This window comes from Trichoderma gamsii, assembly GCF_001481775.2.
Source record: "Trichoderma gamsii strain T6085 chromosome Unknown Scaffold_25.2, whole genome shotgun sequence".
Classification (NCBI taxonomy): domain Eukaryota; kingdom Fungi; phylum Ascomycota; class Sordariomycetes; order Hypocreales; family Hypocreaceae; genus Trichoderma; species Trichoderma gamsii.
The window spans coordinates 494,589-514,351 of record NW_020171362.1 but is presented as its reverse complement, the minus strand read 5'-3'; the positions used below and the strand labels follow the sequence as shown (position 1 = coordinate 514,351).

The 19,763-nt window shown below is 52.3% G+C and overlaps 3 protein-coding genes across 3 annotated transcripts; all 3 read right to left on the bottom strand.

The window, feature by feature from the left end:
- Positions 1-3,239: 3,239 nt before the first annotated feature.
- On the bottom strand, positions 3,240-5,597 carry TGAM01_v207141 (hypothetical protein; the record flags this gene model as incomplete). The annotated part of the gene is made up of 2 exons (XM_018804112.1): positions 3,240-4,920; positions 5,197-5,597. 2 exons carry the CDS (start codon positions 5,595-5,597, stop codon positions 3,240-3,242), a joined length of 2,082 nt encoding a protein of 693 aa, XP_018662541.1.
- A 799-nt stretch (positions 5,598-6,396) lies between these two features.
- Positions 6,397-9,986, bottom strand: TGAM01_v207140 (hypothetical protein; the record flags this gene model as incomplete). The annotated part of the gene is made up of 3 exons (XM_024550026.1): positions 6,397-9,552; positions 9,632-9,814; positions 9,870-9,986. The coding sequence occupies 3 exons, from the start codon at positions 9,984-9,986 to the stop codon at positions 6,397-6,399; spliced, it is 3,456 nt and encodes a 1,151-aa protein (XP_024405262.1).
- A 5,285-nt stretch (positions 9,987-15,271) lies between these two features.
- Positions 15,272-17,803, bottom strand: TGAM01_v207139 (hypothetical protein; the record flags this gene model as incomplete). Its single annotated transcript, XM_018804115.1, has 1 exon — positions 15,272-17,803. The coding sequence occupies one exon, from the start codon at positions 17,801-17,803 to the stop codon at positions 15,272-15,274; it is 2,532 nt and encodes an 843-aa protein (XP_018662544.1).
- Positions 17,804-19,763: the final 1,960 nt, after the last annotated feature.

Sequence of the window (19,763 nt, the reverse complement as noted above, 5' to 3'; positions counted from 1 at the left end):
ATGGATAGAAAGACGACGAGGCTATGGTGTGAGCAAGGCAAACAGAAAAGGGCTTTCTAAGCGGCCTGAAGGCGATATAGGAACGGGAACTTGTCAGACTATACTGAAATGCGGAGGACTACGGATACGGGGCCACGCGAGCACGCCCAGGTACTCGGACAACAAGACCTCAAAGGAGTATCCACGGCGGAAGGAACTCTTTGTCTACACACATCCGCAATGTTGTCATGCCAGTCTCTGCCGTACCTGGGGGTCTGGAACGGGGCACGGATTACCTCGCCATACATTCCTTTCAAGTACCTTCACTACCTCTCGCCAGGAGACAAAGCCTCGGCTGCATAACCTCAATGGGCCAAGCACGGAAGAAAGGCCATTACGAAGGCAACATGAGCAAGACTACCAGAGGCCGCCGAGTTTGATGCGGCGTCATGGATACTCGCGGAGGTCGGGCGCGGGTGTGGAGGGTTTGGCCACCACCCCCCCTACCCGTTCAAATCTTGGCGACCGGCACAAGGTTCCGATGGTATTTCTGTCTCTGATTGTGTATTCATGTTGTCAGCAAACGGAATTTTTTTCTTCCTTTTTCTTCCCTTCTGAATATACGGATTTTCTAATGACTTGTGGAAAAGGACTTCTTACTGATAGATCCGTTACCAGGCGACCGCCTCAACAAGCATGGCAGACAAGATAGCAGAAACTCAGCGCACAAGGAACTCATGGGCTTTAGCGCCCACCCCAAACCTAGATTGGAAAAACCTTTTCTAATCTTTTTCCAGCAAACATCCAAGGTCCATAGTATAGAGTGATGGGCGGGCGGCGCATACGAGCCCTGCATCTACACGAAGTGCCAAGCATGAAATCTGGGACTAGGTACGGTACCCAAAGCATCAGTAGCTGTTACCAAATGTATAATCATCTTGGTTCTTGGCAATGGCCAGGCCCCGTCAATGTCTGTATCAGTGACCTTTTTTACATGGACTACAGATACAAACACTACATGCAGACGGCCTCTTCACGAACCCCGAGCCGCGTCATGGAAAAGCAACATCAAAGAAAGGTGGTGGATAGAGGGCAAGCAGACAAGGGGGTCTAGCTACTGCCAAAATGGGATTCAACACAGCTGGATATTGCTAAACAAGCAACTAGTAGCAGCCAATGGCTCACCCAACTCGTCCCACGCGATAAAGCTCAAGCCTGGGCCCAGTCTCTTCCAGCAGCTGTCGCGTGCTCTACTCCACATCTCGGCCTCGACTGATCCGTTGGTTGCGGCAAGGGTGGGTGGTATGGGGTGTCGCCAAAGAAGACGGCGGCTTATGATGTAAGTGTGGTGTCGCGTGCCTTGCGTGAGAAGGTGAGAAAGAGAGAAACGATGGCTCACATCATAAAGCTTCGCTCCACGGCTTTTCTGTTCATTTGTCAACCTTATGAACCGCTCTTCCAGCAGCTGCCCTTGCCTTAGTCGAGCATCAATTGGGGGTCAAAGGCTTGTCAGCACGTGGGTTGCAACTGCTGTTAGCGGTCAAAAAGCACACACTAACTGTCCGAATAAACATTTCGTTCGCATTCAGCCTGTACGCATCGTCGCACTGTACAAACTCAACTACCGAACTCTTTTGAGCCATTACCCTGAACTTTGCTAGGCAATGAGACTAACTGATCGCAAACCAATTGTGGGTTCTACCTGTTCTAGCTCCATTAACCGGCTTCTTAGTCGTGCATTATCAAACATCACCATGGGAGCTGAAAGTGTATTAAATGGGCACAGTGTTGTTTTCCACTCCAAGCCTGCAGGTCCCACGAAGTCATTACGAGCTCGGGGTAAGCAGCGTATCCAAGTGGTGGATTACAATCTTTCCTTGGATACATGCTGATAAGAGTCAAACTGTCAAAAGAAAAGACTTTCCTTTCGCGAAAAATCCTAATCCTTCAGTGCGTGCGTATAGGTCTCGGTAAGCTTGTTCGACGCAAACTCCTAGCTACGTATCCGGATTGCTCGGAAATTGATAGTTACCTATTACTCAACATCCACCCGTTAGTGTTGAGTGCTGTTGATAGAGGAGAGGTGATACTCGGACGGCGAACCTATTCCGTTCGGCGCCTGTCGAGTTCCGAAATCCGTGGTTTCCACTCACAACTTACCGTCGAATGGAACGAGCACGTGCTCAGGCTTTGATTGCGCGACGCCTGCCTGGCTTGTGGTTCCTTTCTTTCCTCGGAAGCTGAACTCCTAGAGGCGACAATGAATGTCGTCACAGTTACTAAAACTGGCCGAGCGATGCTGTTTGCGTGGTGGCAATCCTACACTCACTTGCTGCAATTAACCTTGACAAATGACGATGCTAATGACGAGACATATTGTTTGCTTTGTTATTTTATCTGGCTTGCCGAGGTAGAATTTCAATTCAGTAAAAACAGAGTCCGACTCGCGCAAAGAAGCCCTGCACCACGTAATTGCGCAGATGATCAAGACACAGCGTTGAGTACTGACAAGTGCTCAGACTCTGCACAGTAATCCTTTCATCCGTTTGTATATCTGTTGGTGCTCTGTCTCTGTGAGAGCCTATTCTGAATGCGACACCATGGAATATACCTATTCCCTCAATAATATGTCCGGAAAGCTCAAGGACATGTCTGATATTCTTTCCGAACATGCCGCCTCGCTTTCGCCGTCATAGTCTAGGCACGATTCCAAACCGTCTACCCAGCACAACTATCGTCCTTTAAACTATATTCTCACAACGGATGAGCTCTCTTGATAGGATATACAGAGAAAAATGCTTCTTTTCTTCATTTACAAGCTCGCCGCAGCGCAATTGTCATCGTCAAGCTAGCCCGATGCGTCGATTTTGCTGCTGCTCAGCCTCGATGGATTTCGATTACCGAAAGTAGCGGCCGAACGATCAACGAGGTCGATCTAAAAATCCTACGCTAAAAGATGAACCGCTCACTTACCCCGGACTTTCTTCATCTTCAGCTTCATATCATCGCAATCTCTCGCCTGATTCTTCACAAACGTTCTATTGAGTGGGTAGCAGCACTGATACCCTGCTCCACTGATGATAGAGATACGCGATGTCACCGTCGTGCCCATAAGGCTGGATTAAATAAAGAGCCATGGCATGTGACGACATGTTACGAGACTGATCATATGCATTCAATATGCTGCAACAAGGGTCTAGGTGCAGAAGAGCAATGCGGCAGACGTCTCCAGTCAGAACAACAGATCGCCATCTTTCTGCTCAAATGACTTTATACGTGTAAAAGCCCGTCTTGGGGTCGGCGTCGATATATTCCCCATCCCTTAAAGCCTCGCTGCCCTTTTCCCTCACGGCATCCATAAGCTTCTCGATGCCATCAAAATAAAAGAGAGTCGACCCGATGCGTCGGTACACCCCCTTTTCACTTGCCACGTCTTTGGCGAGCTCTAACAAAATGGCAAATCCAGACCCATACTTGCTCTCTCCCTCGCAATCCGCAATCATGAAATACATCTCCCGGTCATCCGCCCACTCCTCTAGCTTGCCCTTCCACGAGTCAAGCGAGAAGGCCTGTCCACTATGCTCCCATGCTTCCGAACCGTCACTACGCAGGACCTTGAAGCTGCGGTAAAATGCGTTTTGCTTGTGGTCTTTGGGCTTCTTGGCCACGCGAATCCGAAAGATTGGGCCGTGCAGGATGATATAGCCGCTCTTGACTGGTCCGAATGGCCCGCCTTCTGTTACTACCTTTGCATCCACCAGTCGAGGCATGCCTTTGACCTGCTCCTCTCGCGTCTCTTTGAGCGACTTGCCGTCGTGATAACGGACCAGTCCGTCTATAGATGCCCATGACCACGAGGGAATCACATATTCTGCGTCTTCGGATCCCGGCGTGCTGAAGTGGCGTTCGGCGTTTTCTCCTATGCTCCAATGAAGTCCGAATGGCAGGTAACTTCGCCATGCACCGGCGATATATTCGTTAGGTTTGTCCACAGGCAGATTGTTCACTTGGCCGAACAACTGGGCCACTGCTCCAAACGCAACAAGCTTGTCCTTACGCTTCGTAAGAGCACGTTGGTTGTACTGGGACGTGAGATAGTCCCAGACCCAAATGTCTGGGGTACTGGTCAACTTCCGCCTTTCCTTATTGAAAAACGAAACCTTGTCTGGCCAGGTGATGCTGCCAGGGCCACTGTACCACATAATCTGCTTAGTCGACGTTTCACGACTAATGCCATCAGTGATGCCATTCCACCACCATTCGCCGTCCGTACAGTGCAGCACACGAGGAGCCAAAGCGTACTCCTGATATGTCCACCCGCGGCGGTTGAGAGGAGCCGATACAATGGTGTTTTTGAATTCTTCATACCACGGGTTGGTGATGCGGAGCGTCTGGCCGGGCTGCAGCCCCCATTCCTGGATGAAACCCTTCCAGGACGGGCGGACAATGACGGTCCGAGGCCGAGGACTGGGCGATAGCCCCGTCCTGGGGTTTTTGGAAGCCGAAGCTGCGATTGTGAGATGGGAAAAGGCGTATACGGAAGCCATGCGCTGTGCTTCGTGGAGCCAGTCGGATGCAGAGTCTTGGATGATGCATAGAGAGTCGATCCAGAGGTATTTAACGCCCAATTCAAGAGCCAATTCTGCGGATTGGCGAAACGTGGCGGGTAGGTCCTTGAACTCAATCCCATTGGTGAACTCGGACAACCTTGAGGCGATGAGCTGGATGGGCATGGTGTTTCCCCAGCTATGAGAAAGGGCGATATACGGCGTATCAACATCCAACGAGGTGTTTGCTCCATCGATGAGTCGCGCCACTGGCTCGGGTGAATCCTTTGTCAGGTGAAGGAGTCTGGTTGGGAGCTCTCTTACAAGACTCTTTGGGAGAATCTCGGCAAAGTCTTTTGTCTCGTCGAGGAACTTGTTGACTCGTTCTAAAGTGCTGCCCAGATCCATCCAGTCAATGTAATGCTTGTTCTCCTGAACAGACAGATCTGCATTGCTCTCTCTCCATCAGCAAAGGATCTCTCTCTCAACTCTTAAAGAGGAAGAAAAAAACTCACCATGCATATCCAGCGTCACATCCTTCACATTCCCCTCCCGCTCGCCCACCTTTGGATTCACATCCATGTTCCGATTTGCCGCCCAATCCTTATAAACATGATACCTAAACACCAACCGGCTCGTCTTACCCTTCTCAGTATAAATAAACACATACCCCTTCGCCTTTGCAATCTCCTCCGCGCTCCACGCCGCCACGCCATACGGCTTCCGCCCTTCCATGTAATCGACACGGCCATTGTCCCGCGGATGCAGCGCATCAAACGCCATCACCACCGTCTTGCACAGCGCGCACGAGTCGCCCGAACTGCGCAGCTCCTCGACCGAATGGTGCGGATACGAGAGCGTCGGCGGAGCGGCGTTGCGGTTGATGTACGGTTCCATGCCGTGGTCGTAGGCCGTTCCGAAGGCTGGCTCCGGGTGGAAGGGGTCGGGCGGCGCGCCGGGGGTTTTGAGTTCTCGTTTCCAGCCGCTGAGCTGAGGGCGCCAGGTGCCGGTGAAGATGCCGGTGCAGACATTGCAGAGGGTGGATGATGGGATCGACTCTAATTCTATCATTGTCTTTCTTTGTTTCTGAAGAGAAAGGTAAACTATGGTTGAAGCAAGAGGGGGACTACCAAGAAGCGCAGTTATTTCTACAAATGCTCAGTCCTACAAGTACACATACATGCATCTGCTATCACTTTTTAAACAAGTCAGTCTGTAGGACTTTGCTATCAAAACACAGTCATCGCCTCGTTTAGCGCCGCAACATAACCCAGGGCCATAGTTTAAAAGTCTGACAAGAAGATCAAAATGGGCGGCACAGACGAATGAATGTTCAAGAGGCAAGCTAAAAATATGCATAGCCGGGTAGTCAAACTCCGCACAATCCTTCGTTTCTGATAGATGTGCTAAATAGTAGCTGGTGGGCTAATTATAGAATACTTGCATGGTTGCTGCGGAATATATGAGTAAACATATATTGTTAACGTTGCAGTCATATGACGTTTAATACTAGGGTATGGATTGTATCAAGTGTAAGTGCTTGGCTCACAACGAGTCTATATCTTAAGCTTGGTCAGACAAGCCGATTGTATTAATCCAGCTAGGATAAAGACAACTAGATTGTAACCATCCACCAACAATAAACCAATTCTAGGTTTAGTCCAACACCACAAACCCAATTAGCCAAGGAAGGCCTTATCAAGTCTTCAAACCAGCTCCCTGCTTTCAAGCCAAGTCTTTCCCAGTACTATCTAAAAACGCACCTTTCCATGCATACCGTGCATACCATTACTCCTCATCCAATACCATAAAACAATATTTCCCTTTTTTCCATATTCCAAAAACGCCAAGTCATGGGATACACTGTTGCTCAACTCTTCACCCCTGCATCGTACATTTCATCTTCTTCTGCTATCCTTCCAAGGATGAGGCTTTGAACAATGAGCTCATCACATAGCACACGGACATTTCTCGCTGCTGACAATCCCTGAGATCTCCGCCGTTTCTTGCCGGTTAATTCTGGCTTCGCAAGCACCGATTCAACCGTGCCTATAGATTCGTCCATATATATCCAAGTAAATGGCTCACCCGCTTTATCTTGCGCATCTAGCATTTCGCGAGCCTGCTGTATCGTCGAGACCCAAGATATGGAGGGCCCAAGAGCCTGAGCGAGGAAAAGGTACGGTTGCTTCTCCAAGTCGCTCTTTTTCCTCTTCCCTTCGCTCCGGGCCCTTTTGTCATCCACGACAGCGAGTAATTTTTCGGCCGCAAGCAACTTTGGCCGCTTGTCAAGTACTTCTGCGAGTCTTGCATTTTCAGCATCGTATGGGCGTAAGCATCTTGACCTTATTGCATTTCCCAGAATGGCAGACGATCCTGCCGCAAGAAGATAGGGTTCCCAGTCAATCAAAATTCCTTTGTTGAGACACATTACTACCCATTGATATGCCAGACAGGGCAGTCCTAAAGCCAATGCTTGCATGTACTTGACTTTGCGGGAATGTGTGTCTGCAATCAGCACGGTGAATCCATAGTTTGAACAAGAACTGGATAAGCCAAGAGTTTCTCCGTCATCAGCACTTGGAACATTAGAGGTGCTCATTATCGTAGAAGGCTCAAACAACTCTTCAAAGCCTGATTCCAGGATGAGACCACCGGCTTGCTTAATCTTTGCCTCTATACTAGCACGAGTCTTTTCATTCTTCTTGTCAAGCGACATGGATATTGCAAAAGCCATGCCCTCAAACATTCTTCGTCCACGAAAAGTAGATCCGATGCTTTGTTTGAAGATTCTACTCGATCTCAGCGAAGAAACTCCTGACTCAAGAACACTGCTAGACGGCGACTGCTGCAGCTCATCAGTAGAACTTGGCTCATTTAGGACAGACCGGATACTCGTTCTTAAAGCTTTGGCAGCTTGCTGTGGAATCCTGTCCTTTGATGCCCTTTCCGAGTTTCTAGATCTCATCTTTCGGCCCTGCGCAGGAGATGACGAAGTAGTGGCCTTGGCTTCCGGCTGGTCAGATACCGGGGAAGATGGTGTATTTGGTGTAGTCTTCTCTGATGCCACTGGCGTTGATAGAGTTGTGAAACTAGATGATGTATGAGCCTTTCGATCAGGCATACGAGGTCGCACGGGTGTGAGAGGCGCTTTGTTATCGCGTCTCAAAGTCCGAATTGCTGTCGGTATTACAGTTGCAGAGTCCGTCTTTGACACTCTGGGTTCAGGATTTTCTGTCTCCGTCGTTTCAGTCCTAGCAGGCACAACAGTTGCGTTACTGGAACTCGGTAAGGCGCTCTTATGCGCCTGGATATCTGGTTCGGTCGACGCCCTCTCATTTGTCTCCGACGAAGTAATGATCTTGCTTCGGCGATTGCTTTGTGCTCGCCTTCCATATGATCTCTGCGCCTGCCGACGTAGTGGAGGAAGTGAAGACGACTGCACATCAGCTTCGGGGTCATTTTCTGCAAATTCATCTTGAGCTAATACGGGAAGCTCAGGTTCAGGCTCAGAAGCTGCCGGCGCATCGTGCCGAGCTCCCGATGGAAATGATCTGACGGGACTAGTAGCAGGTATCATTTCCTCAGAGACGTCTTCCTTGCTTCTTCCTAGTTTAGTAGTTGAAGCTCTTTTGCGATTATCTTTTGATGGTGCAGCCGCATCATCTCGAGGCGTTGCTTTTGTCGATTCAGTCAACAATCTCTGCCCTGGCAAACTTGACCCTTTCTCAGAACTGCGTGATCCACCATCTGTGCTGGGAAGTTCCATTTTTTCTACGCTTTGCTCGTGGCTGGGAAGCGACCCTTCGTCAATACTTGAAGATAGCTTTCTTCGCTTTCGGTTCCGACTGTCGCCCGTGTCTCGTCGCGGGGGTATTTGCACCGTCACCTTCTCCATCTCCTCCGCCGTCTGCAACCGTATCTTATTCATCCTTTTCTTGCGCCTCATTCGTATGATTGCATCGTCCGAGTCGCTGTCGATACCCAATTGCAGCGGGGGCATATGCACTGCTGCTTTACGCTCTTGAGATTTCTTCATCGGTTCGTAGTGCGCCAGAGGCTGTCGGTTTTCGTGGCGTTTCGACGGCTGGACGGTCGGTGACTCGGGAATCATGTCATCTCGAAGCTCTCTGCTTTTAGCTAGGGATTCTTCTTGGATTGGAGACACTTTGGGTTTGTGTGTGCTTGCCGGAATGTTGTTTATTCGACTAGGGCTTGACGTATGCATAACGGTCGGTGAAGAGACATTTGCGCGTGCTTTTAGCGGAGATGTGCCCATAACATTCAGGGACATCGTATCGGGCAACATGGCTGGAGACGGTCGAGACGATGTAGGGCTATGGAGCTTCATAGCTGAGGGCAACGCAGGCGTTTGCTCAAAGAGCTGTGTGCCTGCAAAAGGAACACCTCCGTTCGCATCGTTCTGAATAGCAAAAGGATTCTTAGGCGGTACTGGCGTTTCTGGCGGAAGGTCGCGGGGCTTGAAGGGAGTATGACCACTGCTAGGTCGGTGCTGTGAGGTCCCAGCCGGCGCCCTCCATTCGCCGCGAGTATTTTCAAAGCCTGCATCTTCAGAAACCTGGGATGATGGACGAGCGGCACCAGGGCTCAGGTTTCCAAAGTTGACTGCGCCGGTATCATCAACATGCAGCGTGTCGGGCAGAGAGCTGGACTCTACCGGCTGGTAGAATTGGTCATAGTCTCGTTCCACATTGACCTGCGTGGGTGTCTGCTGCGAGACGTCCATAGCGCCTCCCATCTGTGGCCTGCCAGCGCCAATTGGCATGGTAGGGATGCTGTCGCCGTGGCTCTGATTCGTGTTATCGCGATTGCGTAGAGGGGACGAGGAACGTGCGTTTCGGTCAACCGGGCTGCTCTCAGCTACGACAGCATCGTCCAGGTCCTGTTCGCGGACCCTTGGCCGTGCTGGTGGTTGGTGAGTCTGGGGTGCTTCGCGTCCCACTCTGTGAAATTCGGCGGTCGGATTACTCGCATTACTGTGGCGTGGCGTGTTGATGGATTGCTTCTTTTTTCCCAATTCAGTCAGCTTCCGCGTATCGCTCTTCACAGGGCACAGCAACAGCAAAGCAAAGGACAATACCAACCTTGAAGGTGTGATCCTGCCAGCGCACGCTTCGCCTCGCCGAGCTTGAAATGTCCAAATCGCCCACCTCGGCTCCGTTGTCGCTGTGCCGCTCTTCACACTCGTCTGCGCCTCTTCCCGCACTCACATCCACATTCTCGCAGGCTGTCCCGAGCTGTGGCGGCGATTCAAGGGTTCCGTGAAGCTGGTTGGTCAGCGTGAGATGCAGGTTCATGGACCCTGGCCAGTCGGGTACGTACCGCTGCAGCTCCGAACTCAGCTTTCAGAGCGTCGAGAATGGCCTGGCTGTCCTGCGATTCGACGCCTTCGTCCAGCGCCAATTGCTCGGCTCGCATGAGCGGCCGTGGTCGTGACATTATGAGGGCATTTTCTTGGTGTTTGTTTTTGTTTGAGATTTTGAACAAGAGGGAAACTAATTGGGAAGCTTGAGTTCGTGAAGGGCTGGCGGGGCGCCTGGCGAGGAACCAAGTACAAGTGACTTCACGCCTAGTAGCATCTCGACTCACTGCTGCCTTGAGCGCCACATCAACGCGCTATCACGTGCGCCGTTACTCACTTCAAATTCTCGAACTGAGACTGAACTTTGTATAAGAAGTATCGTTGCACATGGGGCAAGGCGCCGTGGAGAAGGCTCGCTAGGTAAATATGATCAAGGAGGGCTGTGTTGGTTCAAAGATCCGCTTCGTAGTATTAATCTCTAATAATCCGCTATGCAAAATATTGCTCTCAATATCCCGGCACATAATCTACCTATATAAACCATACAACAAAACAAAACAGGGTATACATCTAACCATATATCCTCCCATCTCCCATTATATATCACGAAAACTCATCGTCATCATCATCCCCCCAGCCCCCGCCCGAATAATCCACCGGCGACTTGCCCGCCCATCTATTCTGCGAAGCCGGCACAGTTGCCTGCTGCGCAACCTCCGTTGGACTCGCAACAGGCCTTTTCGAAGATGAAGCCCCCGAGAAGAGCGGAGCAGGCGTCATGCCACTAGGAAACTGCCCTCCGCCTGCCATGCTGTTTGCATTGACGTTGAGTGGCGCTGGGGCGAAATATTGACCCGTTGGCTGTCCACCTTGGAAACCTGCAGGGAATTGCTGGCCGCCAGACGGCACCTGAAACGGCTGATTTGGTCCAGGCATTGCTTGTGGAATAGGCACTGGGGGAAAAGTATGCTGCGGCTGCTGAGCCACTGGGCTCTGGGCTGCCGACTTGGACCCGCTGCTCTTGAACCACTTTCCCCACGATTTTCTGTTTTCCTTGTTGCCAGCTGTAGGTGATGTCGGCTGAGCCGTTTGCAGCGGTGGCAATGGACCTGGCTGAGCAGCCCATTGCTGCTGCAGTGGCTGCTGCATAGGTGGACCAACTGGTTGAAATCCTTGCATAGGCGTTCCTGGACCCGGAATTTGACCAGGAGGCCCCATGACTTGCTGCGGCGGGATACCTTGTATCTGGGCATTCATTTGCTGAGGTATCTGTGCCTGAGTCTGCAAAGGGCCCGGGAGCGGAACCTGCTGTGAGCCACGTTGATTCAGAGAAGAAGCTGGCGTCGTCGAATTAGGAGGCGCCTTTGTTAGAACCTTGCGCTGGTTCACCTTCAACGGGGCCACTGCCGCCGCTGCATGTTGCGCCTCGTCATGCTCCTCAATACTAGTCAGGAGGTGGCCAGAAATCGTGGGTCCCATGCGCGTGGGAGACTGCGGTACTGCATCAGAGACAGTTCCTGGGCTTGGTTGCTGCACCTGAGACTGAGGCTGGGGAGGTAGCATCCCTTGCGTATTCCCCTGACTCACATTCGCGAGCTGTTGTGGCGGCGCTGATTGTCTACCGCCTGGAGCTACGGGAGACTGCGGCAGATCTTGAGGTGGTCTCGCCAAAGATACAGTCGAAGGAGGAACTGAAGCTGAACCCTGAGAACCAGATATAGACGCAAAGTAAGAATTATTGACATTCGCATTCGGCGACGCAATGGAATTCGTAGAGCTTCTTCGAGAGTCAATCGGCGATGGCGTATCCAGGGGAGCAGCTCCAGACGACATGCTCTGAGACCGAGATCGTATAGGGGATACATCTTCTTGAGTCGGACGTCGCTGAATAGGCCGCGGCTGCGGAGGTGGTGTCTGATAGCTCGCAAAACTAGCATAAACACCCGGATTAACGACGCTTTGCGGTCTTTGCGGCTGTTGGCTCTGTACGGGGATGGCATTCTGTCCTGGCTGAATCGACTGTCGACGCTGCTGTGCTGGTCCAGCTGTAGCCGAGCGTGGTGCTGTCCCAGCTGGCACAATCACAGCTCCAGGAGGCACGGGGCCTGTCCTGATTGGCATCTGCTGTGGCTGGCCTGGAGCTGGTCCCCGTAGTTGGTTTTGAAGAACGGGCATGGCGCTTGCTGGTCGCATTGGCTGCTGGGTCTGGAGCGGGCCGTAAGGAGTTATCGCTGGTGGTCCATCGTCCTGCGGATATGGCGCCGTCGAGTGGCGAATAAGTGGTGGCTGTGGCATCCTGACTGATCCTGTTGGATAGGGGAGTTGCTGGGCTGGAACCTTGGGTGGTAGAGGAGGGACGGCATATTGTTGCGCTATCTGTACATTTGACTGTGGAAAGTCTGGAACTGTCGTGTGTGACCTTTGTACAGGGGCCGGGGGCTGAGCAGTTGCAATTGGAGGTTGCTGAGGGGGGTTTTGCTGGACAGCAGCTGGAGCTGGAATTGGAGCGGGAGCTGGAGTCATAGAAGGCGGATGTTGCCCATGCCGAATCAAATTATATCCCGATAAGCGAGCATCCCTCCCAGCAGACTCCGCACTCGAACTTGCAACGGATCCTTGCTCCGATCCCTTCACAACATCTTGCCTCTCAGGTGACTGTCCCGGTTTCCCACGCGCAGGTCGAAGCACAGAAGGATACTTGACCACCCCCGGTCCAGAATCCACTGGTGGTTTGGACGCAGTGGTGGCCGGCCTCATGCTCATATTCAGCGACGCCTCCCGCTGCAGCGCCGGGCTCATTATCCGCGCTGGCAAAGCGCTCGTTTGTGGAGCTTGGCCTGGCACATAGGCTTGGTAGTCCTCCTGTGTTTGTGCCTGTGTCTGTCCCTGATTTCTGCCAGCATAGGCGTTGTAAACGGCGCTTGACTCTCGAAGCGTCGGTTTCCTGGCAATCTTGAACGGCTGTGGGGCGCCATTGTCTTGATCTTGGGATGGGCTATACCCTTCGTTCGACTGCTGCTGTTCCATCTCCAATTCCTTCTGCAATTCCTCCGCCTCTCGCTTCTTCCGCTCCTCCTTTCTCTGCTGGACATCTCGCTGCCGCTCCTCCTGATACAGTCTCACTTCCTGCCGTCTCAGCTCCAGACGCTGCTGATCCGTCAATCTCTCCTCTCTCACATTATCATCCTCGCGCAGATCAATATCGGCCGGTAGTTCCACAAACCCAGGCCGCGGCTCTATCTCAACCGGCGCCATGATATAGGTGCCCGCCAGCTCAACCGGATCCGGGTGCGTCTCCACGCGGGCCGATGCCGTGTGCTCTGTCGGCATCTCAGCTACCACGCCCACGGGATCAAACTGCAGGTGCAAAGGCACGGCGGTTTCTACCGGGAGCTCGTACATCTCGTAATTCAGTGCTTCTTCGTCAGGCACTGCGCTCGCTTCTCCCACGATGTCGTCTCCCATGATGTAGCCCCCAATGGGAGTCACCATTGCCGGCTCCTCGTACGACATTATAGGCGGCGGCGGCTCGAAAGCCCTCTCATTCATAGTCGTAGATTCATCATCTCGCGCCCCAGTCTCCGTCCGAGCAACAGTCTCGCTTGTCCGCACCATCGGCGTCGTGTTCTGGCTCACCATAGGACTTACTCCCCTATTGCTGTCCGTCGGCAGTCCACCTCTTTGTTCAGCTCCCACCACGGCCCTCCTCGCCGCCTCCTCCTCCTCTTCAACCAATGGGCTTACATCCACATACGTCCCCGGGCCGAGATACATGAAATTCTCCGGCTGAAACACCGCCTCGCCCTCCACCTCGGTATCGTTGTCATTCTCGTCCTCGGCGCCGAAATCGTCCTCCCATACCGAACTCACAGGCTGCGCCGTCGCCGACATGCGCGATTTCCACCCATCTTTATCCTCCGCCGCTGCTCGCCCTGTCCGGCTCGGGCCTCCGGTGACGCTCGTGTGCCGCTTCACCTGCTGCTGCGACTCCAGCTTCTCTTCGGGCGCGAGGTCCGGCGCCGGCGACGCAGCGTCGATGAAGTCGGGGAACTCGTCGCCCGCGCTGGGGAAGTGGTACTGCACATGGCCGGTGGGTGTGTAGCGGTACAGCCACCGATTGCCGTCGTAATCCCATTCCCAGCCGGGTGGGAGAGTGGCCATGGTGGGATTGCCCGCTGCCCTGCCGCTGTATCTTGCTCCCTTGTGTTGTTCAATTCAGCGCCAGATTGGTCGAAAGGCCGCTTCCACCAGTTCGTACCATAAGCTGAACAAATGTGTAGATTATTATTTCAGTAACAGTCTCAATTAGAGGCGTTTTCGAGCAGCGTCGGGTCGGAATCGAATTGCCTCGTTCAGCCGCACCGTTGTCGCATCGCCGCGGGAGAGAGTCGTCCGCAATCTTGCATGGAGAAAGAAAAAAACGCTATGCTTGCCAGCGCAAAAAAGAAAGGAGCTCAAAATAAACAAAGTAGCTTTCCAAAAAGGGATCAATGCTGCTTCAAAAATGATTCAAACACAAGAAACCACAAAAGCAAGGGCCATGCTATGCATTAGATCAAGGTAAAAAAGGGAACAGAAGCTGACAGCTGACAGCTGAAACCGCAGCATATGAGATGCCAGGCTGGTTTGCTTCTAATAATATCCCAGCCCCGGTGCGGCTGGGGCGACATTGGCTGGGATGCGGGGGTCACTATCGACAGGCACTATCGAAGACCATTAGAGACGCCTCGTTGGTCGGGCTTTTGGGCTACACGGATTTGGGCTCTCTAGTCCTTTCTTGGTCAGCTACAAGAAGCGCACCTTTGTTTTTGTATAAAATCAATCTACAAAGCACAAACAAACTGTATGTGAATGCCCTGGATCTGTACGCAATTCGCCATGCTCGTGTAAGTCATTGACATGGGTCGTCGTACAAGTGTTAAAAATAAACTACCTGGGCATCTATTAAACGCATCGCACCACTCTCTCAACATCTTCATTTCATTCAACGCCTTCATTACAATAGCCTTCAAAGGTAATCCCTTTTTGACAGGACATTTATCCTTTATTGTGTGCTCTAATGCATACCATCTTAATCATTACATGAATATGGCATATGTATTTCGCTGCCTCCCTTGGCTCGTCTTATCCTGCGAGCTTCCTGGTATCTCTTCCAATTGGCGATTTCTGCGCCATCTGTCTCTATATCCGTAAACCATCCATCAAGTCATAAAGAAAAAGTGAAATGTGCAATGCCAGGCCTGCTAATGTTGTGTAAAGAGAGTGAATCGCTGAAAATACAAGTCGACCAATAAGCAAATTAAGACTTGGCCTCAGCAAATCTTGCAATCTATGCACATGCGTTGAAGAGGAAAAAAAAATTGACAAAATGAAAGTAAAGTAAAGGAGAAAAAACAGAACGGAGTCAGACGCGCGTCACAAATTAGACCATGTCATTGTGGCTTTGAACGCTCCTAGTTCCGCTCCGTGCGCGTCCAAATATGCGAGACCGCGGTTGAGACCCAGAATCGATCGAAATAACTGGTGCCAGACCCGAAGTAGACGCACGGGCGTCTGCAGCAGACTCTTCCTGCAGGCCCCTCTCTTTCTCTCGGATAGACGCCATTCTCTGCATAAGTACGTGCTCTCGCCGCTTTTCGAATACGTCCTGGAACCCTCCGGTGGCGGGCTCCTGGTTTGGCACATGTACGCTGCGGACGCTAGACGCAGCTCGAGGTCGACCGTGTGTTGATGATGATGAGCTCTCGCCAGCGCTGTTATATGCTGGTGGCGCGGGCATGTTTGCCCAGTACAAGGGGTAGTCTCGGCTACCGCCAGGGTCGACTCGGAGCGGCGCTTCAATGCCTACTTGGACCATCTGATACATGAGCTCCGTAACAAACTTGTTATGGCGGTTTAGTCGGAGGAGTTCGTTCTGAAAGCTGCTCTTGTGAAAGAAGACCATGTTCATAGTGCATGATCTCACTTCCTTGAAGCCAGTCATCTCAGTAATGATGCTCGGCTGGTAATCCCGCTTGTTGGCCTGGACAAACTCTAGCATTCGAGCCTTGAGCTCTTCGATAAGGTGACCGGGTGTGCCAAATCGCATTTCAAGAGGAATGGAGTCCGAAAGGCCGTTGGATCGCCGTTGGTTGAGAATGAAGACGGTATTGAGAAGCGAATTTGGGGCCTGAACTATGTGGCCTTGCATCTTCTTAAACTCGGTATAGAGCAACGATATCTCCGTCACATAATAGTCGTCGCCTGTCAGCGTGGCTCCGGTGTTACCATAAATGGTTACACGGTCGCCTACATCAAATGGATGCTTGATAAAAACAAAGATTATGGACTGCAGAAATTCCTGGGCCGTTGCCTGAAGCACCCACGCGAGACCGAGGATCGAGGAACCAGCAGACGCGAGACCGGCGGCGGTCGAATCCGACAAGATGGCGACGAAGACAATGATGGCGATGATGACGATGATGACGAGGAAAACTTTATCGAGCTTCTGTATGACGGAGTCGAGATCTTTGAGAGATGCTGCGATGGCCTTTTTTTCGAGCTGAATCTCGTTACAAACGGTCTCAAACTCCTCCATAGAAATGTCGCCATTGAGGTCTTTATCAAACATGCTAAAGGCCGCCTCAGCTTCCTCCACCGTTTCAAAGGCAATCTGCAGGTCTTCCAGGTGAACAGTCTCGCGGCCTTCTCGCACGAGGCTCCGGTAGATGAGACGCGCGAGGGAGTGTGCAGACTGGGTGGTGCGAAGCAGCTCGGCCACAATCTTTCGAGGATGGTTGTTGTCAGCCCCTTTGCGGCCCAGGAGATCATTGCCCACCCTGCCGGCAGCATGGCCGACTTTGCCCAGCACCTGGCGGGCATTATTATGTAAGGCTTTCATAGGAGTCTGCAAGCCGCTTGCGGAAGCATTTCCATTGCTGTCTTTCCAAAAAGGGTCAGAGGTATCAAGCTTGGCTTTCGCATATTCGTACAGTCGAACAAGTTGACGGATGTCTCCTTTGTTGTTCTCAATTCGGGTGGCGTATGTTCGCTGGTGGAAGCTCTGCGCAATCCACTGTATGAGGATCTTCTCCACCCAGTTGAGTGCGGCGAGGACAAAAAGTGCAATGATGACCTTGTTGACGATGCCAATCCATCGGACATCCACTTCATCTTCTCGTCCTTCTGGTACCGGAGCACGGTGGCTGTTCATGGTGGGCTTGAAGGAGATGAGGATGGCCAGGAACCACAGAAACATGGCCGTATGCAGTTCGAGGCGCTGTCCAATGTCCCGCCACTTGTGCGCATTGGTCGACCCGGCCACTTGGGCGACGCTGTGGAATAGAGGGGGGATCAGATTCGTGATCATTCGTGTCACCCACAGCGAACACCAGACGATTTCCAGCCAGATACCAAACCACATGAGGTAGACACCGCCAACACCGCCCACGGCATCTTTAACGCCATTAAATCTATACGTGCCAAGCAAGACGGGGGCGAGGAGCAAAGCGGCGCCAGGGATAAGGTAGATGATGTATCGAAAGAAGCGAGGAAATTTGCTGATAAAGAGCCACAGCTTGTAGAGCGCGGCATTGGTATTCTTCTTCTTCTCCAGGACCGCTTCCGGGGCAGGCTGGTTGAAGGCATCCTCCGGCTCAGGGCTGTGATGTCGAACTTTCATCCGAGAGCCGGACGCGAGGTCATGTTCCTGGTTAGAGACCATGCGCTCAGCGCGGAGAAGCTCCAGGTCATCAGTCAGGCGATTTGCCTCGGCACGCTGGCTTATCGGGGATACAATATCTGCCTCATCTTGGATAGGCGCCAGTGTGTTTGATGTGTTGAAGGTGTCAAGGGTGGGCGCTTCGAATCTTTCGGATTTTTCGTCGTACTGCTCGTCCTCATTTGTCTCGCCCTCCTGTTCGTCAATCCGGTTCATCTCCGACGAGGTTCGATGTGGATGAGTATTGGGAGGCATGGCGGGAAAAGGCTCTCCAGCCATTGCTATAGTATTATCGCGGCACAGCTAAAGCACGGTCGGCTTAAGCGCAGCGGCTGTGGAGAAGAAACTGGGGAAAAAGAAGCTGTTGGCCGCGATTTATAAGATCTGTGAAAAAGCAGAGAAGCACCGCTTATGCTAATAAGAATGACATCCAGATAACGGAACTGGCGGGAGGCTCTCCGCAGCCAAGGCTCGGGTCCAGCACGACGCAGGTCAATGGCAGAATCGCAGGGTTCAAAGGATCGGCGTGGTGTTTTGTTGGCGGTCGTGGTGGAGCGAGTGACGAAATGATGCCGTTGCTACAAGAGGGAATGAGCAGCCATGGCCGGGGTTGTTCTTTTGTATGTGCTGCAACCGTGGGAATGGGAATCCACCCGTCGAAAAATTCAAACAGGAATTAAAAGAGGAGCCGCCTCACTGAGTCAAATTTTCTCTACTGATAGCTACATGCTGGCGAAAATTGACCGTTGAATGTGGCTAAAAAAAAGTCTGCATCGAGCATCTTTCGGGAATATATGGCCCAGTTTGGTGTCGCTATCATGCCCGTTTTGTCCTCGACTAGTCCCCTGTGGCGCCTAGCGTGATGATTTCTGGCGGCTGAACAGCGCCTTCAGGGCAGCGGTGCAGCCACCATTTGGCTGCTCCCCCATCTCTCCAAACAAATCTCTGCCCTGGCGCGCTATTTGTCTGCGGGAGCGCAGAGGCAAATACAGGGCAGTAGTGCACCTGCTAGCGCTCATCGCTAAGAGGCGCCACGGAACAAGGCGCCTCCGGAGTGCTTGTTGCGGCCTAGCGCGCTTCTGCCACATGTCAGAGAAGACTCTCGAACCTGCTTTTCGGTTTCTCCTTGACAATGTCATGTCTTTTGTCCCTGAATGTCGATAAAATCCGAGAAGCAGGAAAACAGCATCACGGAGAATCCCCAGAACCGCCGAGTCCTACGTGGCCCTTCTGGGGCCCACCAGCTTGCTCGATGATTTCCCTGATTTCCCCTCTCAAGCTTTGTTTTTTAGTTTGAAGCTTGACAGGGTGCTTGACAAGGTCGCTGACGATCGCGGTGGAGCTGCCGAGTTGCTACCGGTGCTGGAGACGAGCTGGCAGGGGAAACGCATCGCGGAGAATCGCAATGACCGATTAACAGAGAGATTTGCTCTCTTGGCTGACTCGATCTACTCGCCTTTAGGGAATAGATGCGAGAGCCCTGGTTGAATAGCGGGCGTGTCAGGACATGCAGGTGTCCTTCTCGCAGCAAACAATTGGCTAGACGGCGACGATGGCTTCAAACACACCGACCCTAACCCCCCTCAGCAAAGTGATCGACATCGTGCATCGTGCATACCATCCAGCCATCTACTGAACACCGCAGTGATATACATTCCCGAGAGGCTCGACTGCGCAAGTTACCCGCCGCTTCCGCCGCTTCAGCGCAGTGCTACGGCTCCGTATGGCACCTCAGACAGCGCTGCGTGCTGTGCGTGCGTCAATATCCAAACCCCGGCTCAAGCCCCTCCGCGGAACTTCAGCTCGGCCTGCTCACCGTCCGAGCCACCGCCGTTTTCTCACTGTGTTGCCGGCCCCGCGTGTCCCGCCGCTACCCAGTCCCGCCCCGGACCCGCAAACTGTGGGAGAGACACGTACGCACGCTTCGAGCCCAGCCATCGGCGATTCCCATGTGCCGTCTGTTACATGTGAATTGCTCTTTGGGGAGCATGATGACGGTCCGAATAAAGATAAGCTAGCAAGCTAGCAAATAGCCAACGTCCCCGTGGCGCTCCGGCACGCAATATCTGACAGGCAAATCAGAGGCGATCCGCTTATCATTTCACTTAGGAGTCTTTGATCTTTCTTTTTTTTCCAAAATCGCAAAAGCCAACTCGTATCTTTGAGGTTATCCACCGAATTGTCTTTACAGTATGACATACTTGTAGCCCATCAG